This window comes from Malania oleifera, chromosome 6, assembly GCF_029873635.1.
Source record: "Malania oleifera isolate guangnan ecotype guangnan chromosome 6, ASM2987363v1, whole genome shotgun sequence".
Taxonomy (NCBI): domain Eukaryota; kingdom Viridiplantae; phylum Streptophyta; class Magnoliopsida; order Santalales; family Ximeniaceae; genus Malania; species Malania oleifera.
In genome coordinates, this window is record NC_080422.1 from 97947169 (window position 1) to 97967897 (window position 20729).

General features: G+C 33.7%; 1 protein-coding gene across 2 annotated transcripts; it reads left to right on the forward strand.

The window, feature by feature from the left end:
- The first annotated feature begins 1984 nt into the window (after positions 1 to 1984).
- On the forward strand, positions 1985 to 20630 carry LOC131157939 (probable sulfate transporter 3.5). 2 transcript variants are annotated; one of them, XM_058112407.1, is made up of 13 exons: positions 1985 to 2271; positions 11918 to 12241; positions 12366 to 12573; positions 12691 to 12862; positions 13743 to 13808; positions 14062 to 14175; positions 18074 to 18190; positions 18660 to 18786; positions 18877 to 19163; positions 19423 to 19613; positions 19729 to 19811; positions 20059 to 20135; positions 20246 to 20630. In XM_058112407.1, exons 2-13 carry the CDS (start codon positions 11920 to 11922, stop codon positions 20420 to 20422), a joined length of 1941 nt encoding a protein of 646 aa, XP_057968390.1. In that variant the 5' UTR covers positions 1985 to 2271; positions 11918 to 11919; the 3' UTR covers positions 20423 to 20630. The 2 variants fall into 2 exon arrangements, with proteins under 2 accessions (XP_057968390.1, XP_057968389.1); XM_058112406.1 differs by lacking the exon at positions 1985 to 2271 and having other exon boundaries at positions 11713 to 12241.
- The last annotated feature ends 99 nt before the right edge of the window (positions 20631 to 20729 follow it).

The following is a 20729-nucleotide window of genomic DNA, read 5'->3' on the forward strand; positions in this document are numbered from 1 at the left end:
GCACAATAGAGCAATGAATAAGCACTCACAAAAATTTGATTTTTCAAAATAATGGTAGTATATGAATGTATGGGGCTTGTATATGGAAATAGGGCTTAGGAAATTTCAGAGGATTTTTTATTAATCTATTTGCTAATTATTTTTTAATCAGAGCAAATGAGCCCTTATATATAGACTTGCCCAATTTTATAACTGTTGGGGACACATAGTGTATTATTAAATTTGTTTAAAAAATATTTAGGAAAATTGACCCTATTTTACCCCTCTTAATTGCAGTAAAAAATTGAACAACCTGAGAGTTTCGGGCACCTGACCTATGGTTCGGTCGCTTGAATAGACACAAAAGGAAAAGTTGATTTTTGAAGTTCGGGTACCTGAGTGTGGGTTCGGTTTGGTGACCCAAGGCAATTTCCATTCTGTCCAAGGTTCGGTCGCCTGGTCCAAAGTTTGGTTTACCGAACTCATGTGTTTAGTAACCCGAGGCATTTTTGAACTTGAAGTTCGGGATACCGAGTTGGCGGGAAAATTCAGATTATGAGTTCGATTGACCGAGGGCGCTACAGTCTTTTTGGTTCAGTCGCCTGAAACCAAGTCAACACTCTAACTGGTCAATGGTTGCACAACAGTTCAGTTGCCCGAAGCCTCACTTATTTATCCTTAAGTCCTGTTTTACTTCAATTAATTCCCCTGATAATATATGTGATATTGGAAACAATTTTACGTGTAAGTGCAAGGACCTAGGGTCATTCTAAGGTCTGTGAAAGTACGCCCAAAAACCTAGCGTCGGTCGACCCCCTAAGGTCACTCTATGGTTTTGAGCTTATAGGATCCTACATGCATGATGCACATCATTTATTATAGACCATTCCTACTTTACTATTACAGACCCGAATCAAACATAATATAAATTACAATAAATGAAACTTCTGGGTCTTTATTCTTCAAGTTTTCATATGTCATCAAAAGATCTTACTAATATAAACTCGCACACAAACTTGATAGACATTAAATACTTAATTATTTGTCATAATCAAAACAAGGTATGACCTATAAGGTCAACAGGTTCCTTCTGAGTACGTGCCCATTTGATCTTTCCTTCTTGACGTCTATTCAATCCAATCTTTACCTTTGATCCAATAATTCATGTACGAGTATCTGTACTAAACATGATCTGCAAAGATAGGAAAACACTAGGAACAACATATATGTTAATATCATCAAAACACATTAAACAATGATGGTATAGCCACTAAGGCTAACATTCTCGCCCTTTTTAATGATGTCTAACCTATTACTAATTTACTTAATCTTTGTATTTGTACTTATACTAATTATGACTTGATATGCAAAGATAACCTTACCTACATTTGGTTTTGTTAAGAAAATATTAAAATATTAAGTTACATAAATAATATTAACTAAATTTTTAAATAATAATATTAACTAAAATATTAGTTTATTAGCATAATTTGATAACTATATATTATTTTTGTCATATATTATATAATATTATATGTTAAGTTTAATAAGAATGCTATTATAATAAATTTATACGGTACTCCTTATAATAAAAGTGACTATCGAAATACTACTTAGTTTATAAGTGCTAATAATCAATACTTTTTTTAAACACAACCAAATTAATAGTACTTATTATTTTCAGCATATTTCCAATTCAATACTTTTTAGATAATTATTTTCCCTAGAAAAAAGTATTTTTTTCATAAGTGGTCTGAATGATCCTATAATATGTTAAGTGAAATTGAACGTTGATTCCAATCTTATCTATTTCATTTCTATTCAACTCCAGCAATCAAATATTATACACATTCTCACGTAGACACATATATATACTAACACGTACAGATAATGCATGCACAACACGTGTTCTTCTCAACAAAATAGGATAGATCAATAAACTTGAAAGTGTAGCATGTGGCAGTTCCTCGTTTACTTACATTTAAGAATCCCATTTTATCCTCCTACTCTTTCGTGAACCATACTTGGTCTCTCTCTCTCTCTCTCTCTCTCTCTCTCTCTTATCCTCCCCATTTTGTTTATCTCTGATATTTGAAGCTTCATTAATTCTTCAATGAATTCTTGAAATGCTATCTCTTTCTCATCGATTCTTTTTTTTCTTCTTCTTCTTCTTCTCTTGGTTGTGGGAAATTGAAGACCCCAAATAGAATACACATGCATGTCATAATCTCGTAAGAAGAAAATGAAGGATGGCTTCAACATCTCTCGATCCAAGGTGAACGAACCAAAAAGGTTGGTTGATGACTTTCAAAGTTGGGAATCATTTTACTAGTATTGCTATATACCAATTTTCTTTGTAGATGATTAAAATATAATGGTATGAAAAAATTCATAGAGAATTAATGGCAAAAACTTTGATTGAAAAGCTCTCTTTGAATGTGCAAGCACTTTAAGTAGTTTAAGTTTTTTCCTTTTAAATTCTTATACAGGTACACATCAAAAACATGTGATGCCCATAAAATATATTTTTATTTATTTGTGTAAATTTTATTGAGTCATCACTGTATTTTGATTTATCTTAATGTATTCAACAAAGACAAAAACTATTAGAGCTCTTTTTTGTAAGTGGGTGTAATGGGTTTTATAGTTGTGTTTTATTTAATTTCTCTCTCTTCAAGGTTGTTTCTCGTAGGATTTGAAGGATATTTAGATCTAAGTGGAAGAGTAAAAAAATTAGGAAAAGAAAATAAAAATAAAAATTAATTTACTTTTTTTTTTTTTGTATTTAGTATGAGGGAAAGTACTGGACTGAATAATAACACACACATACATACATATATATAGAAAATTAAAATTAAATTGTTGTTAATATTAAATTTTTTATTTTAAATTTACATTAGGATATAATTTCATTTTTAGTAATATTTTATATAGAGAGAAAATACAATATTCTTTTTCTTTTATATCAACATAAATCCTTGATTTAAGTAGACATAATTGAATAAACAAAAAAAAATGGAAAGAAATAAAAGAAAAACAATTTTTTTTCCATACTTTTGATCTTTTCTATTAAAGTGGAAAGATAAATTTTTAATGTTGATATTTATAAAACTATTGATGGTGATGTGAAATTTTATATACATATAAACCTTTATATTATATTAAATAATGATTTAAGTTTGATGAGTTGATTTTGATCACAATAAATGTAGAGTGGTGAATTTTGTATAGGCTTTGAATTTATGTTTTCATTTTGTGTTGAAATATCATACAGCCCAATGACTTTTTTATTTATTTTTTAAAAAAATTACAATATATTTTTTATTTTCTTTTGACTCTATATGTATAAACAATCAGTCCACATGGAATATTACAGAGTCTAATAATGTATAAAAATTTAAAAATAAAATGAATTATTTGAGTTTCTTGCTCTATGCATGGTAGGATAAGAAATTGTGTGGAAGTTGAGGCAAGATTCAAATTTTGCTATTCCCTGTTTGGAAATAAGAAATTACATGAAGTAATTTTGATGAGGATGATCAAATCCCTTAAAATCATGTAGACTCTTTATGACACCCAAATCAATATGATTTTTTTCTCTTCGAAGAAGACATGATCTAAGAAAAATCTCCTCAAAATTTTGGCTTTCATTACAATTTACACTTTCGTTTTCTTAAAATATTGAATAATTTTTTTTTTTTTTAGTTTTTTGACTCTAGAAACAAATTAATGTGAACTAACCGAAACTTTGGGATATCAAGCAAGAAAGATATTGAAGGAATAATTCACCTTTAAAGACAAATTCAAGATGCTTTAAAAAAAAAAAATTAAAGCATGCATGCTTGAAAAAAAAAATCATTAGAAGTAAAAATAATTGGTCTAGTAAGAAGATAGGAACCATGTTAGAGCAAATGTGACCATTCAAATTCCGCTATAAACCATTTGGTTTCACCATTGACCATAATCTACTTTATAAAGAAAAGAATACGATAGGTACATTAAAATATGATACTTAAAAGTTTAGAAAGTAATAAAATTTCCTTGAAAAATCAAATTTAAGTCATATAACTTAGAAATTATAAGTTTCAAACTCTAATCACCGATCTAGATCATAGCCATAAAATAGCAAAGTACTAATTAATAAGAACACACAAAAAAAATATTTTTTTTGCATGTGTGGATTAATTAAGCACTAAAATAACACTCGATAATTGATAGGTTGTAAATAAGTATTTTTGGAGAGAAACCGTTTGGGATCACAGCTCATAGTTAGATTGTGATGAGTTGTAACTTATACTCAGAGGGTAACTGCTTAAAGTATGTTACAAATAAGAGAGCTCAGGGATATTGAGACCTCCCTATTAGCTTAAACTAAGTTAAGTGGGGGTGTGTTTCCCCTCTTCCTTCCCTTGCGACACAATACACTACTTTTGAGTCAAGGCGCAATATAATTATATTATCATATAAGGGTGTTTAGAGGTTTTCATATAAGATTATATATACATTGTAGCCAAAAGTTGAAACTCTAGGATAATTTTCGTTTGATAATGAAAATTGCATAAGGACTCCACAGATGTAGGCACATGATCAAATTACATAAATTCATGTTCTTCTTCTCTCTTTTAATTTTTATCTAATTTTTGTATTTGTTGTGTATGCGTATGTATAATCATAGAACGTAATTATGTGACAAACAATATATACATACAATATACTAATTTCTCATTTTTAATTTTACATTAAATTACAAAATTTTTTTTTTGTTGAAAAAAGGTAATATCATTAAAAGAGGAGAATCCAAGCAAGATTCTTAGATTCTCTGAATAAGACTACAGGTAAAAACGAGGATAAAAGACCTCCCACGTTAGAGAAAATACAAAGGAACTCTTCCCAATCTAAAGACCGCCCTCTGAAACCGATGAAAACGCTGCAATCAAACAAGTAAATCTTCCAAACAACGGAAAATATTGCTAAATTGTGTATTTTTCTATTAAAACGCGGACAAAAAGGAGAAGAAGTGATTGGATCATAAACAAGCCCATGAAAGTTAGTAAGGAAGTCGAGGACAAATAGGAGGACTGCAGTTGAAATTTTGCTGACAATATACAAAAATTGAGATAAGGAATGAGTCCACGGATATGACTGCGGTAAGCCCGAACCAAAAGAAGAAGAATAAAGCAAATGATGGAAGTTTGGAAGCTGGACAACGTGAGCTTTCAAGAAATAAAATGGATTGTGCAATTCCAAATGTGAGAGGGCCTTCCGAAGGTAATGTCGTGGCATGGATTTCTAAAAAGGGTAAATTTCTCCATCTCCATTGCCTTACAAAATTTCTTTATATGATGGAAATAGCTTCTCACGGTGGTTTATGGTCCACATAATGCTCTAGAAAACAATGAAGCAACTAGCCTACAAGACTTCGTGTAACCTCCAAAATCAGCTAAAATATAATGAAACTCCTCCCAATCCAAATTCGAGACAGTGGAGTATGACCTAGACCAATGGAAGAGACTAGAAACGCATCTAGAGTGAATCTTGGCGGCTGAGAAGGAGTGCTCTCTGAGGATTCTTATGTTTCGCTCTTTCTAGATCTCCCAACAAACCACCCTATAATGGCTGCTCTAAGATTCTTCATAAAACCTTTAAAGTAACGTAGAATTCCAAATATCGTAGAATGAACTAATCTCATATATATGGCATGACCATCTATAATTGCAAGAGAAACAACATAAGGAGGACCACACCTTTCTGCTAAACTGACAGTGAATGAGAGGACGATAAATATTTTCAACGTCCTTCTTGCAGATAACACACATTGGAGCCAACTTCCAACCTCTTTTTTGTAGGTTATCTAAAAGCAAAATTTTGTTGTTAATTACCAGCCAACAAAAGACACTGATCTTTGTCGGAATGAAGATGTTCCAAAGTTTTGTTACCAATTTAAGACATATGTGGTGGGTGTGTTGGGCAAGAATTTTGTAGAAAATGGTCACTGAAAAGAATTTAAAGGAGTTGAGTTCCCAGGAGCACAAGTCTGGAAAGCCACTTCTAATATGAACTTTGTATATCAAATTCAAGAGCTCCAGCACTTGATTTGCCTCTTTTCCTCTACTTTGATGCTTAAACACCAAAAAGGGTTATTATTAATGAAACTACAAAACAACTGCAATTTTAACCTATTGTTGAGACACCATGTCAAAAATGTGTTGGACAAGGTTAAGAAGGGTGTACAACGAGGCCTATTTGTCAATCCAAAAGTTTGTTTTAATCACGTTCCCAACCAAAATCTTCATATAATCCCACGTTACCGAATTGAGTCAGTTTGAATACACAAATATTGGTATATTATCTCCTCACATATTGCAGGAGAATGTAAACAAAGGAGTTTGTTACAAGAGATTGTAAGTAGATACACTAGATTACAGAAGAATATTTAAATACAAAAGATTGTTGAGATATCTTCATTATTTGAATTTAAGAGGTTGTTGAGATATTTTCATTATTTAAACTTAAGTTGCTGTTGTGATCAATTCCGGGATATTGGAGATAGTTTCAACAGAATCCTTAACACCCCCCTTCAAGTGCAATGGGGAGGCACGTATGTTGAGCTTGGAACAGAGTATTTGAAATCGCGAGGATACTATTGGTTTGGTTAGAACATCGGTCAGCTGGTCTTGGGTGGAGATGAACAAGACTATCAAATCTTTAGCAGCAACTTTGTCATGAATAAAGTGAAAATTTATCTCAACATGTTTGGTGCGGGCATGAAATACTGGACTGGCTGACATGTAAGTTGCGCCTATATTGTCACACCAAGGAGTTGGAACATAAGGAAGTGTAACTCGCTGATCATGAAGAAGGTACTGGATCCATTGTAATTCGGTAACAATGTTGCCGAGAGCTTTGTATTCTGCCTCGGTGCTTAAGCGGGACACTGTTGAATGTTTGCGAGAACTCTAAGAAATTAAGTTTTTTCCAAGAAAAGTACAATACGCACCTGTGGAACGACGACCATCGGGGCAACCTGCCCAATCCGCATCGGAAAATGCTTCAAAGTGTTGAGTGGATGACGTAGTGATAAGAAATCCACGAGATCATGTATGCTTGAGATATCCGAGTATGCGCTTCACGACCTTACAGTGTAGCTTAGTTGGACAATGCATAAATTGGCACACACGGTTAACAGAAAATTCCAAGTTAGGACGAATGAGCGATAAATATTGCAATGACCCAACAGTGCTTCGAAAAAGAGTTGTATCAGGAAAGGGATCACTATCATGTGCCGATAAGGAGTGAGCCAATGCCACAGGGGATGAGATCGACTTAGCTTCAAGAATTTTCGTGGCTTTAGTAAATCAAGGATATACCGTTGTTGAGATAAAAGAAGGCCCTCTAGTAGTCGTTGCACCTCAACATCGAGAAAGAAGTTGAAATCACCGAGATCTTTAAAAACAAAATCTTTCCTCAACAGTGCAGGAAGCTCATCAATGGAAGATCGAACCGAATAGTTGATGATGATATCATTAACATAAATGAGAATAAAAATGGTCATGGATCCAGCAGGAAAAAATAAATAAGGAGGAGTTGGCTTTGGATGCATGAAAGCCAAGTTGAATTAAACAAGAGCTTAATCGTGAAAACCAAGCCCTTGGGGCTTGTTTGAGGCCATAAATTGCTTTGTTGAGGCGACAAACATGAGATGGATATAATGGATGTGAGAAACCAGGTGATTGAGTCATATATACCTCCTCAGAGAGTTTCCCATGGAGAAATGCATTTTGAATATCAATTTGGCGCATGGTCCAACCCATGGAGTAAGCTAGTGAAAGAACAGTTCGTATAGTGGTTGGCTTAACCACAAGAGTGTATGTTTCTCCATAATCCAAGCCGGCTAATTGATGAAATCCTTTAACCACTAACCGCGCTTTGTAACACTCAAGAGATCCATCAGATCATCTTTTTAGTTTGAACACCCATTTGCATCCTACTACATTCTTAGTCGCATGAGATGGAACAAGGGACCAGGTATTGTTCCAAAGTAAAGCATTAAATTCTTCTTGCATTATAGCTCGCCACTCTAGTATTTTGACTGCATTAGTGAAGTAGGTTTGTTCAATTGTTGCAGCCATTTCAACAAGTAATGCTCGGGGAATGGGGTACCGAATTGTGCGATCTATATATTGCCGAGGTCTAAACACATTGGCTTGAGATCGAGTGACCATTGAGTGAGTTCGTGTAGGCTCTGGTGCTGGAGGTATCTCAATGACAAGAGGAGCAGGGGACAAAGTTGTAGGTGACTGAGGTGATGCCATTGTAGGTGATGAAGTAGCTTGTGAATTAATCACATCTAAGGCCGTCGGTGAAGCAAGTAATGGTAATGGAAAAATGGCATGAGTTGGTGATGAAGGTTGAGACGTGGACCTACAAATGGGAGAAAAAAACGGAAAAGAGGATTCATCGAAGATAAAATCACAAGAGATGTAAATTCAATTGGTGTTAGGATTTAAACATTTATAACCTTTATGATGCATGCTATATCCAATAAATACACATGGAGAGGAACGAGGCTGCAATTTATTGTTGTTGTAAGGTTGAAGATGTGGATAGCATGCACACCCAAAAATTTTGAGAAGATTATAATCTGGGCTGCACTTGTTTAATTTTTCGTAAGGTGACAAATTATTGAGTACAACAGTAGGCATGTGATTGATAAGAAAACATGCAGTTTGACAAGCTTCATCCCAAAATTTTTGTGGTAAGGAGATGTCGGTGAGAAGAGCAAGTGATGTTTCAATGACATGTCTATGTTTTCGCTCAACACATCCATTTTGGGCATGAGTATGTGGGCATGATAAATGGTGATGAATGCCTTGAGTTTGGAGATGAGTATGGAGGGACCGATACTCACCACCCCAATCGGACTGGAAGCACTTTATTTTAGTATCAAATTGTCTTTCAACAAGTGTTTGGAAGGTTAGAAATGTGGGATAAACATCGGATTTGCATTGAATAGGATATAGCCAAGTAAATCAAGAAAATGCATCAATAAAAGAAGCATAATATTTATTTCCAAGATGTGAAACAACTAGTGATGGACACCAGACATCACTAAATATTAACTCTAAAGGAGATGAAGAAACATACGTAGAAGAAGAAAATGGTAACTAATGGCTTTAGTTTGCAAACACGAAGAGCATGGAGCAGCAGTTTTATTGGAAGAGACCAAAAATTGAAACTTGGAGATGACAAGTCGAATAGTTTAAAAAGCGGGATGCCCCAAGCGATGATGTCAGTTGACATTTGTTGTGCATTCACCGACAAGTGCTTGTTTTTTTTGGACTAGAAGGAAGCTGATAGAGACCATTCTTAAGACGCCCTTGAAGGAATATTTTCTTTGTGCTGCAATCCTTAATTACAAAGTGAGACACATGAAATTCAAAAGAGACGGAATTATCACAAGCAAATTTACTGACTGAAAGAAGATTTTTTGTAATGTGAGGAACATGAAGGAGATGTTTTAAAACAAAAGGAACGAGTGGAAGTGCAAAGAAGAGAGGAGCCGATGTGATCAATAGACAAACCTGAGCCATCACCAACATGTATCTGATCAACGCCATTGTAAGGTTCTACAGACAAGTTGAGATTGGAGAGATCATTGGTCAGATGTTGGGTTGCACCGGTATCCGGGTACCAATTTTCATCAGATGCATTTGGTTGAGAAGTATAATATGTTTGATGGGACTGAGATGGGGCTTGTTAAACAGCATGATCAAACCTGTAGTGACAGTTAAGAGTAATGTGAACCATCTTGTTGTAGACCTAGCATATAGGGCGATGGCCATTGGAAAAGGTATCCGTTGATAGGGAATGACGACCCCCACAGCGACCACATTGACCACGTCCACCATAGTTATGTCAACCACTAGAGTTGTTATGGATGGGCCGCTGATTCTTACCTTGATTTTGATGATTGCGAGAGTCCATATTGGCAGAGGACATGGCAAGATCGGTGGGAATCTAATGTTGCTCAATGCATTGTTTATGCTCTAGAAGATGTCCATACAATTCATTAAGAGGTAGAGGATCCACACGAGTTGTCACGGACGTGAGAAAGGGATCATATTCGGTCCCTAAACCTGCAAGCAAATAGGAGATAGTTTTATAATTATTTAAAGGTTGTTTGGCAGCAGCAAGAGTATTAATGAGAACTTTCATTTTTTGAAAGTACTCGGATATGGTAAAGGATCCTTTCTTCATGGTGGCAAGTTGATAATGAGTGTGAGTGATACGGGCTTGAGATTGAGAGACAAACATTCTTTCAAAAGAGAGCCAGAGATCACGGGAAGTGGTGCAGCCCATGACATGCAAGAGAATATTTTCGGATAGGGAAGATATGAGGGTACTGAGAATGATCTGGTCTTGCTGGCTTCATAGCTGGAATGCTGGATTTGGAATGGTGACAACGGAAGTTGAGGTAGATGTTGGATTGGGTATGGTGGAAGGGGGAGGAGGATTGGTGCCATCAACAAAGCCATAGACATGTTGGCCACATAGATAAGGAGTGACCTGAGCACGCCAGAGGAGGAAATTTTTGTGGGTTAATTTGATGGTGAGCATTGATGAATATTGGTGAGGCTAGTGATAGGAATAGAGGTGGAATTTGGGGATGGCTGTGGGTGGGTTTCAGTAGAAGATGGTGGTGAGGATACAAGGTTATCCATTGGAACAGAAGAGAGACGTAAGTCTTGGTGGCTCTGATACCAAGTTTGAATACACAAATATTGGTATATTATCTCCTCACATATTGCAAGAGAATGTAAATAGAGGAATTTGTTACAAGAGATTGTGAGTAGATACATTAGATTACAACAGAATATTTAAATACAAAAGATTGTTGAGATATTTTCATTATTTTAATTTAAGAGGTTGTTGAGATATCTTCATTATTTGAACTTAAGTTGCTGTTGTGATCAGTTCTGAGATCCTTGAAGATGGTTTTAGTAGAAGATGGTGGTGAGGATACAGGGATGTCCATTGGAGCAGAAGAGAGACGTAAATCTTGGTGGCTCTGATACCAAGTTTGAATATACAAATATTAGCATATTATCTCCTCACATATTGTAGGAGAATATAAACAGAGGAGTTTGTTACAAGAGATTGTGAGTAGATACACTAGATTACAGCAGAATATTTAAATACAAAAAGTTGTTGAGATATTTTTATTATTTGAATTTAAGAGGTTGTTAAGATATCTTCATTATTTGAGCTTAAGTTGCTGTTGTGATCAGTTCCGGGATCCTTGGAGATAGTTTCAAGAGAATCCTTAATAGAGTGCAAAGACTTTCACCTATGGGACCTCGGGGGGGGGGGGAGTCACCTATGGGGCCAGGGAGTATAGGGGAGCGTCATATGGGTGTACTAAATCCATACTTGACACAAATCATCTTTTTCAGAAGCTCTTGTCTTTAACAGAAAATCTCCAAATCTATTTATCGAGAAGAGCCTTATTCACGATAACTTGATTTCCGAGACCTCCTTAAAGTACAAATTATTACTTCATCCAGAAAAAGTCAGCTATGTATTGGGCTGTAAACAACAAATTACTGAATCGGAAGAAACAGTAATACTTGGCTGGATTTGCTCCTGGCTCCGTGGACCAAGTAAAGCCATAGGTAGGCACACTTGGGTGTCAAGGCCATTCATTATAATTTTCTGCTTTTCCTACGTAAGCATTCTCACACATGCTGTTTCTCATTCTTAATTTCCCACAATCCAGTCTTATCCATTCTCTGTCATTCCCTTCTCATTCACCACCACTGTCTTCCTATATAAACCCTCTCCCCCTCTGCAATTACTACTCCCCAACCTCTCTCTCTCTCTGTCTGGTTTACAATAATTCAAGAGTGCCCAAAATAATTTGGTGCGGTGGTATTTGCAGCCATGACAAGGTCTAACGAAGGAGTTAATCATTACGAGGTGAACTTGTGCGACCCACCGAGAAGCTTTGCGACAGCTTTCAAGTCCGACGTCAAAGAGACCCTCTTCCCCGACGACCCTTTCCGGCAGTTCAGAAATGACCCTCACCTCCGGCGAGCCTATAAGGCCCTCCAGTACTTCATCCCCGTCCTCGACTGGCTCCCCAGATACAACCTCCGCCTTTTCCGCTACGATCTCCTCGCCGGCATCACCATTGCCAGCCTCGCCATCCCTCAGGGCATCAGCTACGCCAAGCTTGCCAACATTCCCGTCATCATTGGCCTTTGTACGTAGTTATGATCCATTGTGACTAATGGGTTTAACTAATTGCTGTTCTCTTTTTCTTAATATTTGTAAAATGGGTTTATGTCGTTTCTTTGAGATTAAGGTTAGTTTATATGTTTTTGCAGATTCGAGCTTTGTTCCGCCGCTCATATATGCTGTTTTCGGGAACTCAAAGCACCTCGCAGTTGGGCCGGTGGCGGCGTCGTCTCTGCTCATAGCCGCCACCATCGGAGAAAAGGTTTCGGTGAAGGATAATCCAACGTTGTACCTTCACCTTGTTTTTACAGCCACCTTCGTCACCGGCGTCTTTCAGGCGATTCTCGGCTTCTTAAGGTACAAAACTGGCTATATATATATTCAGAAAAAAATTTTGTTTTAAATCTGTTGCTGTTTTTCTTATTATTGATTATGTTATTGCTGTTATTATGATTGTGGTTTGGTGGTGTATAGGTTAGGAATTTTGGTAGATTTTTTGTCTCATTCGACGATCATTGGATTCATGGGAGGGACAGCGACTCTAATTTGTCTCCAACAACTGAAGGGCATGTTAGGATTGAAACATTTTACTACCAAAACCGATGTGATTTCGGTTATGCATTCAATCTTTAGTAATAGAGATGAGGTTTGTTTTAACACTCTCTTGAGTTTAGTTACTTTTCTTTATTTCTGTCCTCTTTATAAGTAGTCTTGGTTGGCCACAGCACTTAGAGATTTTGTCAATATGATGCTATGTAAATGATGAGGGGAAAAGAAAGTTTAAGGTGCAAGAGAAAAGAAAAAATAGAATAAAAGAAAGAGGCTTGATCTTTCTTCTTTTTCTTTTGACAATAGAGATTTATGAAAAGAAATAACCGTCGTTCATATTAGTGAATAGTTAATTTTCTTTTCATTTGTTTTCTCACTCTCAAAATGATGACACTACGACATTTTCTCAATTTTCCATCCTATAAAATAGGAAAAATAGGATTTTTCATTCACTTTTCCCTTACTTTCCCTCTTGCCAAATAGAAAGAAGAAAGTAATTGCAAATAGTAAGAAAAGTATTATAAAACTCACCTTCCAAAAAGGGTGAGTCTCACTTTTAACGCTATATAAGTGCATATAGTGGATTTATCCCTACATATTCATTTATGTTAGCTGTAAAATAAAATTATGTACAACCTACTAATTATTTACTGTCTGGATTTTAAAAATATACATAAATACATTTCATTTTTGCAAGGCATCCGAACGTGATGATTTTCATTATTGAGGAGCATATTTTTACAGTAAAAATAATTATTTTTGCAATAAGATAGGGACCCATAACCCTGCACAAAGAAACAACTCCTTTGACTTTGAAAATAATAATAATTTTCAGAAATTCTGAAATAAGAATGTAGGACTCAGTTTGGCTAATTACCTCCTTAACCTTATACCTTTTAAAATAACATTTAATGGTCCATAATTGCTTATTACAAAATACTAATTATCTATTACATCATGATATGTTCTTATCTCAGTGGAGGTGGGAGTGTGCAGTTGTGGGTGTATGCTTCCTTGCCTTTCTCCTCTTCACTAGGCACCTGGTAAGCTCTCTCTCTCTCTCTCTCTCTCATTAGTAGTGTGGGATTCATAAGATATGCCGTGAACCATAATTATTATTAACGATGCATGATTTGAACACCAACACATATGACAATGTGATTGTGGTTGGTTCTAAATCCTACATGGATACAGATGGACTCTTCTCACTAGTTAATTTTTTTATTCATAATGAATTATACGATTTTGGATGCTAATATTATAATTGTCCTAACATATCAATGAATGCAATCGCAGAAAAAGAAGAATCCAAAGCTATTTTGGGTATCAGCGATAGCTCCAATGGTGGTAGTTATTATTGGTTGTATCTTCGCTTATTTTTCTCACGCAGAAAAACATGGAATTCAAATTGTAAGCACTCTCATCTCCTACTGTTCTTTTAATTGCCTATTTCCATCAAGTTAACCTTAATTTAATGATTAAAAACTGAGATTTTATATTATCTGGTGAAGGTAGAAATGAATAAGGGGAAAAAAAAAAAAAAATCTCTTGCCAATAATATATCAACACAACACATGCACATTTAGTCACGTAAAGCAACAATCAAACTAAAAGAAGTCAATTCTAGCCGGCACTAGCTGAACCTTCACTCTATTTCTATGGGATCTCCTTCAATTTCTGTAGGCGGGGTTTACCTGTCAGTGGACCTTATTTTGTTTCATCTAACTCTTGGCTTTTCCTAGCCCACCAAAGCATGTTGAGTCCATCTTCTATTTTATTTTATTTAATAAAAGTTATAATTTTAGTATTTTAAAATTTATGTCCGGTTTCGGAGAATCGGGGGATCGGAAGGATAAAAATGGAATAATAATTGTACAAAAATATAATAACTTACATTTAAAGCAAGTAATCATGTGAAAGTATATTTTATTTCAATAAGTGGATTAGCATTAACTTCGTTATATTACTTGCCTTAAAAAAAATGTAAGATTTTATTTTATAAACAATTTTATTCTTATGTAATAATTATTTTATTTTCATTCAATTTTATTTCCCAAACTAAACCCAATAGAGATCAAGAGTCTAATTTTTGGAAGTCGAGAGATAATGACAGGATATATCGTTTTCTTAGAAAAATTAATCAAAATAATTTTATGATACAAGAGTATTCTTAAATTAGCCTCCTATAATTTAGTCTATTAATGAAACGAAATAAATTTTGAATTTGAAACTACTTTAAGAGAAACCATGATTTATTGTAATTACTTTCTCACATTTAATAATTCCTATCAAATTATGATATTGCATACCATTTATAAAAATTTCTTGTGATAGTCTCTTCTAATGAATATTCTATTTCTTTTTCTTTTTTATCAAAACTTAAGCACAAAATATTATTCAGCCAAACTATTTCATGATAACTTAGAAGTTAAAAAAAGTTCAATACATTAAAATCACTTTTGCTTCGAAATCACTTTTAATGAGTACTTGATTTGTTACCTAATTTAGACAACCCCCAATGACTCATGAGTCAATGTATCTTAGAGGATATCAAGTGATTAATTAAAGCTTACATTTTTTTTTTTGAAGACTTAAGTTTGAATCTTGGGACAAAATTAAAATGAATTAATGATTATAAGGAATTATTCCTTCACATAAAATTTAAAACGTAATAATCACAAGATGTTATAATAATGTTTGGACATACGAAAATCTTAGAAATCTACATAAGTAGAACCCACACTATAGAGTGTGTGACGGAGTACCTCTAAGTCAAGCTTCATGTGGACCCAATTCATCAAAAAGAGAAAGCACGAGTCATTAATATCATAAATGTCAACTTCAATTCTTTAAAAAAATGGATAAAAATAGTCTTTAATTAAAATTTTATTTTTACCCATTATTTAGATAGATTAGTCAAGTATTTAAAGGGTCTCAAATATATATATATATATATATATATATATATATATATATATTAAACAATAGTGTTCGAGAGTACTATAATTTTAAAGTATTTGAATGTTGAGGATTTTTCAAAAGAGTACTATAATAACCCCAAAAAAAAAAAAATATTCACAAAAGAAAGAGCATGACATCTCATTTAACTTTTTTTTACATAAATTAACTAATATATATATTTTTTTATAACTTGCGGACTCTATGCATCATTGCACCAATTTGGTCACTATGGTGTGGCATCGAACCCGGGGTGAAAGTCACTCACTCATTGACGTATCCCTAGTAATTCATCAGAATAAACTCTCAATGAGGAATCAAAATCGTGACCTTAAAGTCACCAAAGTTATAAGTCGTACTTACCACTTGAGTCAATCCGACTAATCCAACTGGATATATATATATATATATATATATATATATATATATATATATATAAAAGCCAACAGGAAAGGTCTTTCAAGGAACATCTATATTATTATTCTCCAGCTCCCTTTATTTGACTTGAGTGATGGAAATATGATTTAACTATGATTAATGAATGTCCTCATCACCAACACCTCAACTTCAATTCGAGAATTTAGTAAAATTAGTGATTAATATTAGTTTTATATATATATATATATATATAAATAATATTAGTTTTAATCACTAATTTTACTAAATTCCTAAATTGAAATTGAGGTGTTGGTGATGAGACATCCATTAATCATAGTTAAATCATATTCCATCACTCAAGTCAGATAAAGGGAGCTGGAGAACATATGATGTTGTTCACTGAAAGGACCTTTCCTGTTGGCTGTAGTCCTTTGAAGTCTTATCAATCATTTTCTGCACTACATTGAATTGGCGTAACATTTAATTAAGGTGGCTGTTGTTTCCACATTCTTTTGTTTTTGCAATGCCAATTAATTTTTAATTATTGATGGGGTCTTACGCTTGATTTTATCAAAAAACTATAGAATTTTGCTAATTTTTTATTCGAAAGTTTAGTGCTTAAATCTTAATTTTATATATGTGCTAGCTTAAATAAAATAAAAATACAAAAGAATAATGAATTTCTTCTAAATTTGCACAAACAAACCCAAAGTCAAAATTATAATCTCAAATAAATATAAAATTCTTTGTTTTAATATATTATCTAGGCTCACAAAAATAAAATTGGTTGATAATGGAATAAAAAATTATATAATAATAATAATAATAATAATAATAACATATCAGAAACTCATTTATAGTTTTTGATTAAACATAAAATAAACATTTGTGTGGTGAAATTATGAGTCATTTCTTATCTTTTTCTTGGTATATATAAATAAAAGCTTTACATTGTCATTTTCTTTTTATGATAAAACCTTTTCTTTTATAAATTACCAAATTATTATATGATGATCATTTTATTTCAAAAATAAATAAAACAAAACATAAAGAATTTTAATCATACCAAACATGGGCTATAAAGAAACAACCCCACTTCTTTTTTCTTTTTCCTTTTTTTGGGGTAGGCAGGAAACAAACAAACCCACCCATAATGCAAGAAATGTCTCCAAAAATTTGCCCTTGTCAAAAACAGAGTACCATATTAACATATATTATACACCTACAATATTGACTTAAAAATAAAAAGAAAAGAATACCTTGTGCACTTTTGCAACATTTATTAATTTTTGCTGGGCCAGCACTACAAGTGGTAAGGGCGAACTTGTGACTTTAGAGGCCCCAAGGTCATGAGTTTGATTCCCCCTTTAGGCATTACGTCAGTGAATTACTAGGGGTGTATCAATGGGCGGGCGGCTTTTATCCCCTCTCGAGTTTGTTGCCGCACCATAGTATCAAATGTGACGCGATGGTGGCTAGAGTCCCTGAGTTATAAAAAATATATATTTATTAATTTTTTTAAAAAAATAATAATAAATCAAACAACTGGGTTTGCTAAAGAATAAAGAAGTAAAGGTACAAGCAAGTTAATGTCTCAATTTTTAGTAAATAGAAATATTATAATATTGTTTATTTACACATGCAGAATTAAACATAATTTTCTAGAATTTTTCATAAACAAAGCTTGAGAAATCTTTTGAATGGGTCTAAGGACATATCTCGGTAGTTAGGAACTAAAATTTTGAAATTTTTATATTAGAAATTTTAAATTTGAATACGAAATCACGATACTTTGTGTAGTTAAAGTTCAATATGTCTCTCAAAAAAGAAAAAAAAAAAAAAAAAAAAATTATTGAATATTGACATGGAAATTTGTCCTTCAAAAAACCAAATTCATGTTTGGTAATGGTTTTATGCATTCATTAATTACATCAGTAATTAATATTGTTTATTTTGGGTTAATTTATGGCAGGTGGGTCATCTGAACAAAGGATTAAATCCTCTTTCTATTGAACATTTAAACTTTGACGCCAAGTATATATCAGCACCATTGAAAGCAGGGATCATTACAGGCATTTTGGCTCTAGCTGTAAGAACAACACTACACATGAATACAAATTGCATCTGCCTTTCTGTTTTCTATCATTATCACAATTTCTTTTTCCTCAATCTGTCTTTTAACTTAATTTTCTAATTTATTAAGGGCTACTTTGAATCAAGAATTTTACTTTGAGGGAAGGAAAATTAGAAGAAAATTTATTTTTGGTTCATTGCATTTTCTCTTTGTATCAATTACGATTAAAGATGAAAATTTGTTCCAACTTGATTAAAAATTAAGAAAAATTAAAATTTAAGAATGTGTAAAATCAAAATTTTATTCATTGATTTAGCATTTTTTTTATTTTCTTTCTTGCTTTTCTTGAAAACCAAGCATGAAAAAGTAATATCCTTCCTATTTTTCGCTCTTTCTCCTAATATTTTCGAAGTTCTATAAAGACCCTAATACTTTCTAATAGGCATTATACGACAGTTTTACTTAAAATATTCATATATTGTAGGAAGGGATAGCAATAGGAAGGAGCTTTGCAATCATGAACAATGAACAAGTTGATGGAAATAAGGAGATGATAGCTTTTGGGCTCATGAACATTGTTGGGTCTTTCACTTCATGCTACTTAACTACTGGTAATTGCTCTCGAGTACTTACTTCTCATATGTATGTATATGAGTACCTATAAGTGAATTTCTTATTGTAAGATTGATGATAATTTGCAGGTCCATTCTCAAAAACTGCTGTAAATTTCAATGCTGGGTGTAAAACAGCCATGTCAAATGTAGTAATGTCAATATGCATGATGCTAGTTTTACTGTTCTTGGCCCCTCTCTTCAGTTACACCCCTCTCGTCGCTCTCTCTGCAATTATCATGGCTGCAATGCTCGGACTCATAGAATACAACGAGGCTTATCGCCTTTTCAAGGTCGACAAGTTTGATTTCTTCATTTGCATGGCTGCCTTCTTCGGCGTTGCCTTCATTAGCATGGATATTGGCCTTATGCTCTCTGTAAGGAATTAACTCATGATTATGTTTGCTTTGTAAATGACTAAAAGCATACAATTTCACAGAAAAATAATTGAAACTTTTCTCCTTCCAATGGTTTATGTTAAGCTTTGTTCTAATCTTAAGAAGAAATAATTTTTCTGATCTCTAGAAACTGTCATTAAACACTTTGATTCCAATTCAAGTGCAACAATATCATATATACTACTATCATACATAATACTTGCAGTTCTATGACACTAATTTTGAATTCCACATTCAGATATCAATTTCAGTACTGAGGGCACTTCTGTATGTGGCTAGACCTGCACCTTGCAGGCTAGCGAACATTCCAAGCTCAACACTGTTCCGCGATGTCGAGCAGTATCCCGGGGCAGAAGAAATCCCAGGAATCCTAATTCTTCAACTTGGCTCGCCTATTTACTTTGCAAACTGCACTTATATAAGAGAAAGGTATTTCCCCATAAATAGCATTGTTCTTTTTATACTAGCTAGATTTACATATATACGCGCGCACGTGTGTGTGTGTAGTACTTCTCTAATTATTTGGATCGTATTTTTCGAGCAGGATTTCAAGGTGGATTAAAGAGGAGCAGATGGTTTCCGATTCTAATGTGGGTGGTATTGAGCACATTTTACTGGATTTGGGAGGTAATTAATTACCGTTTGCCTATCTATAAAATGCAAAATTGCTGTAACGTCAAATTTTAGCATACCAAACTCATTTTCTCTCTGACTACCAACCACATTTTGAGCTCCATAATCCATCCATTGATACAGCATTTGCTACTAATAGTAATTGCATTGGTGAAACAAAACTTAAGAGGACAATAATAATTGGCTATTCGTTCTTTAAATACCATTTTTTGCCTAATGAAGGAAGAATGTGGTTCTGTAGGAGTTACATCCATTGACATGACCGGCATAGAAACCTTGCTCGAAATCCAAAGAAACATGGTGATTAATGGGATTAAGGTAACGAACAATTATCCTCAGCATTCAGTTTCTAAAACTATTCAAAAATGGAGGAGACTTAAATCCAAAAAAAAACTAATTTTCTGTGTGTATTTTCAACATCTTTGCAGATGGCAATTGTAAACCCAAGGATTGAGGTCATGGAGAAGCTGATAATTTCAAAATTTGTAGACAAGATTGGGAAGGAATATATATTCTTATCAATTGAAGATGCCATCAAAGCATGTCAGTTTTCACTTAGCAGATCAAAAATGAAAAGCATTTCAGAAGACTCTAATATTGCATGATTAGGACAATAGTTACAATGCATTTATGGGAGTTCTCAAACTGTAAAAGAGATCAATCCTCCTTTAGTTTAAGGTTAATTAGTGCTACCAAATCATCAATTGGGCAGGGGATTGAATTGTTGTATTTTACTTGTTTTCATAAATATAAGATAGTGTATCTAGAGTAGCAGTTAGATTTCAATACCAATGAGCTTGACGTCGTGAACTACTTGCATGTTTTTCTTCTTCTTTTTCTCCTGGGCGGCAAAATTGCTTGCAAGCAATTTGAAAAAATTTTAGAGGCTCTCTAAAAGATTGTGCCCTGAGC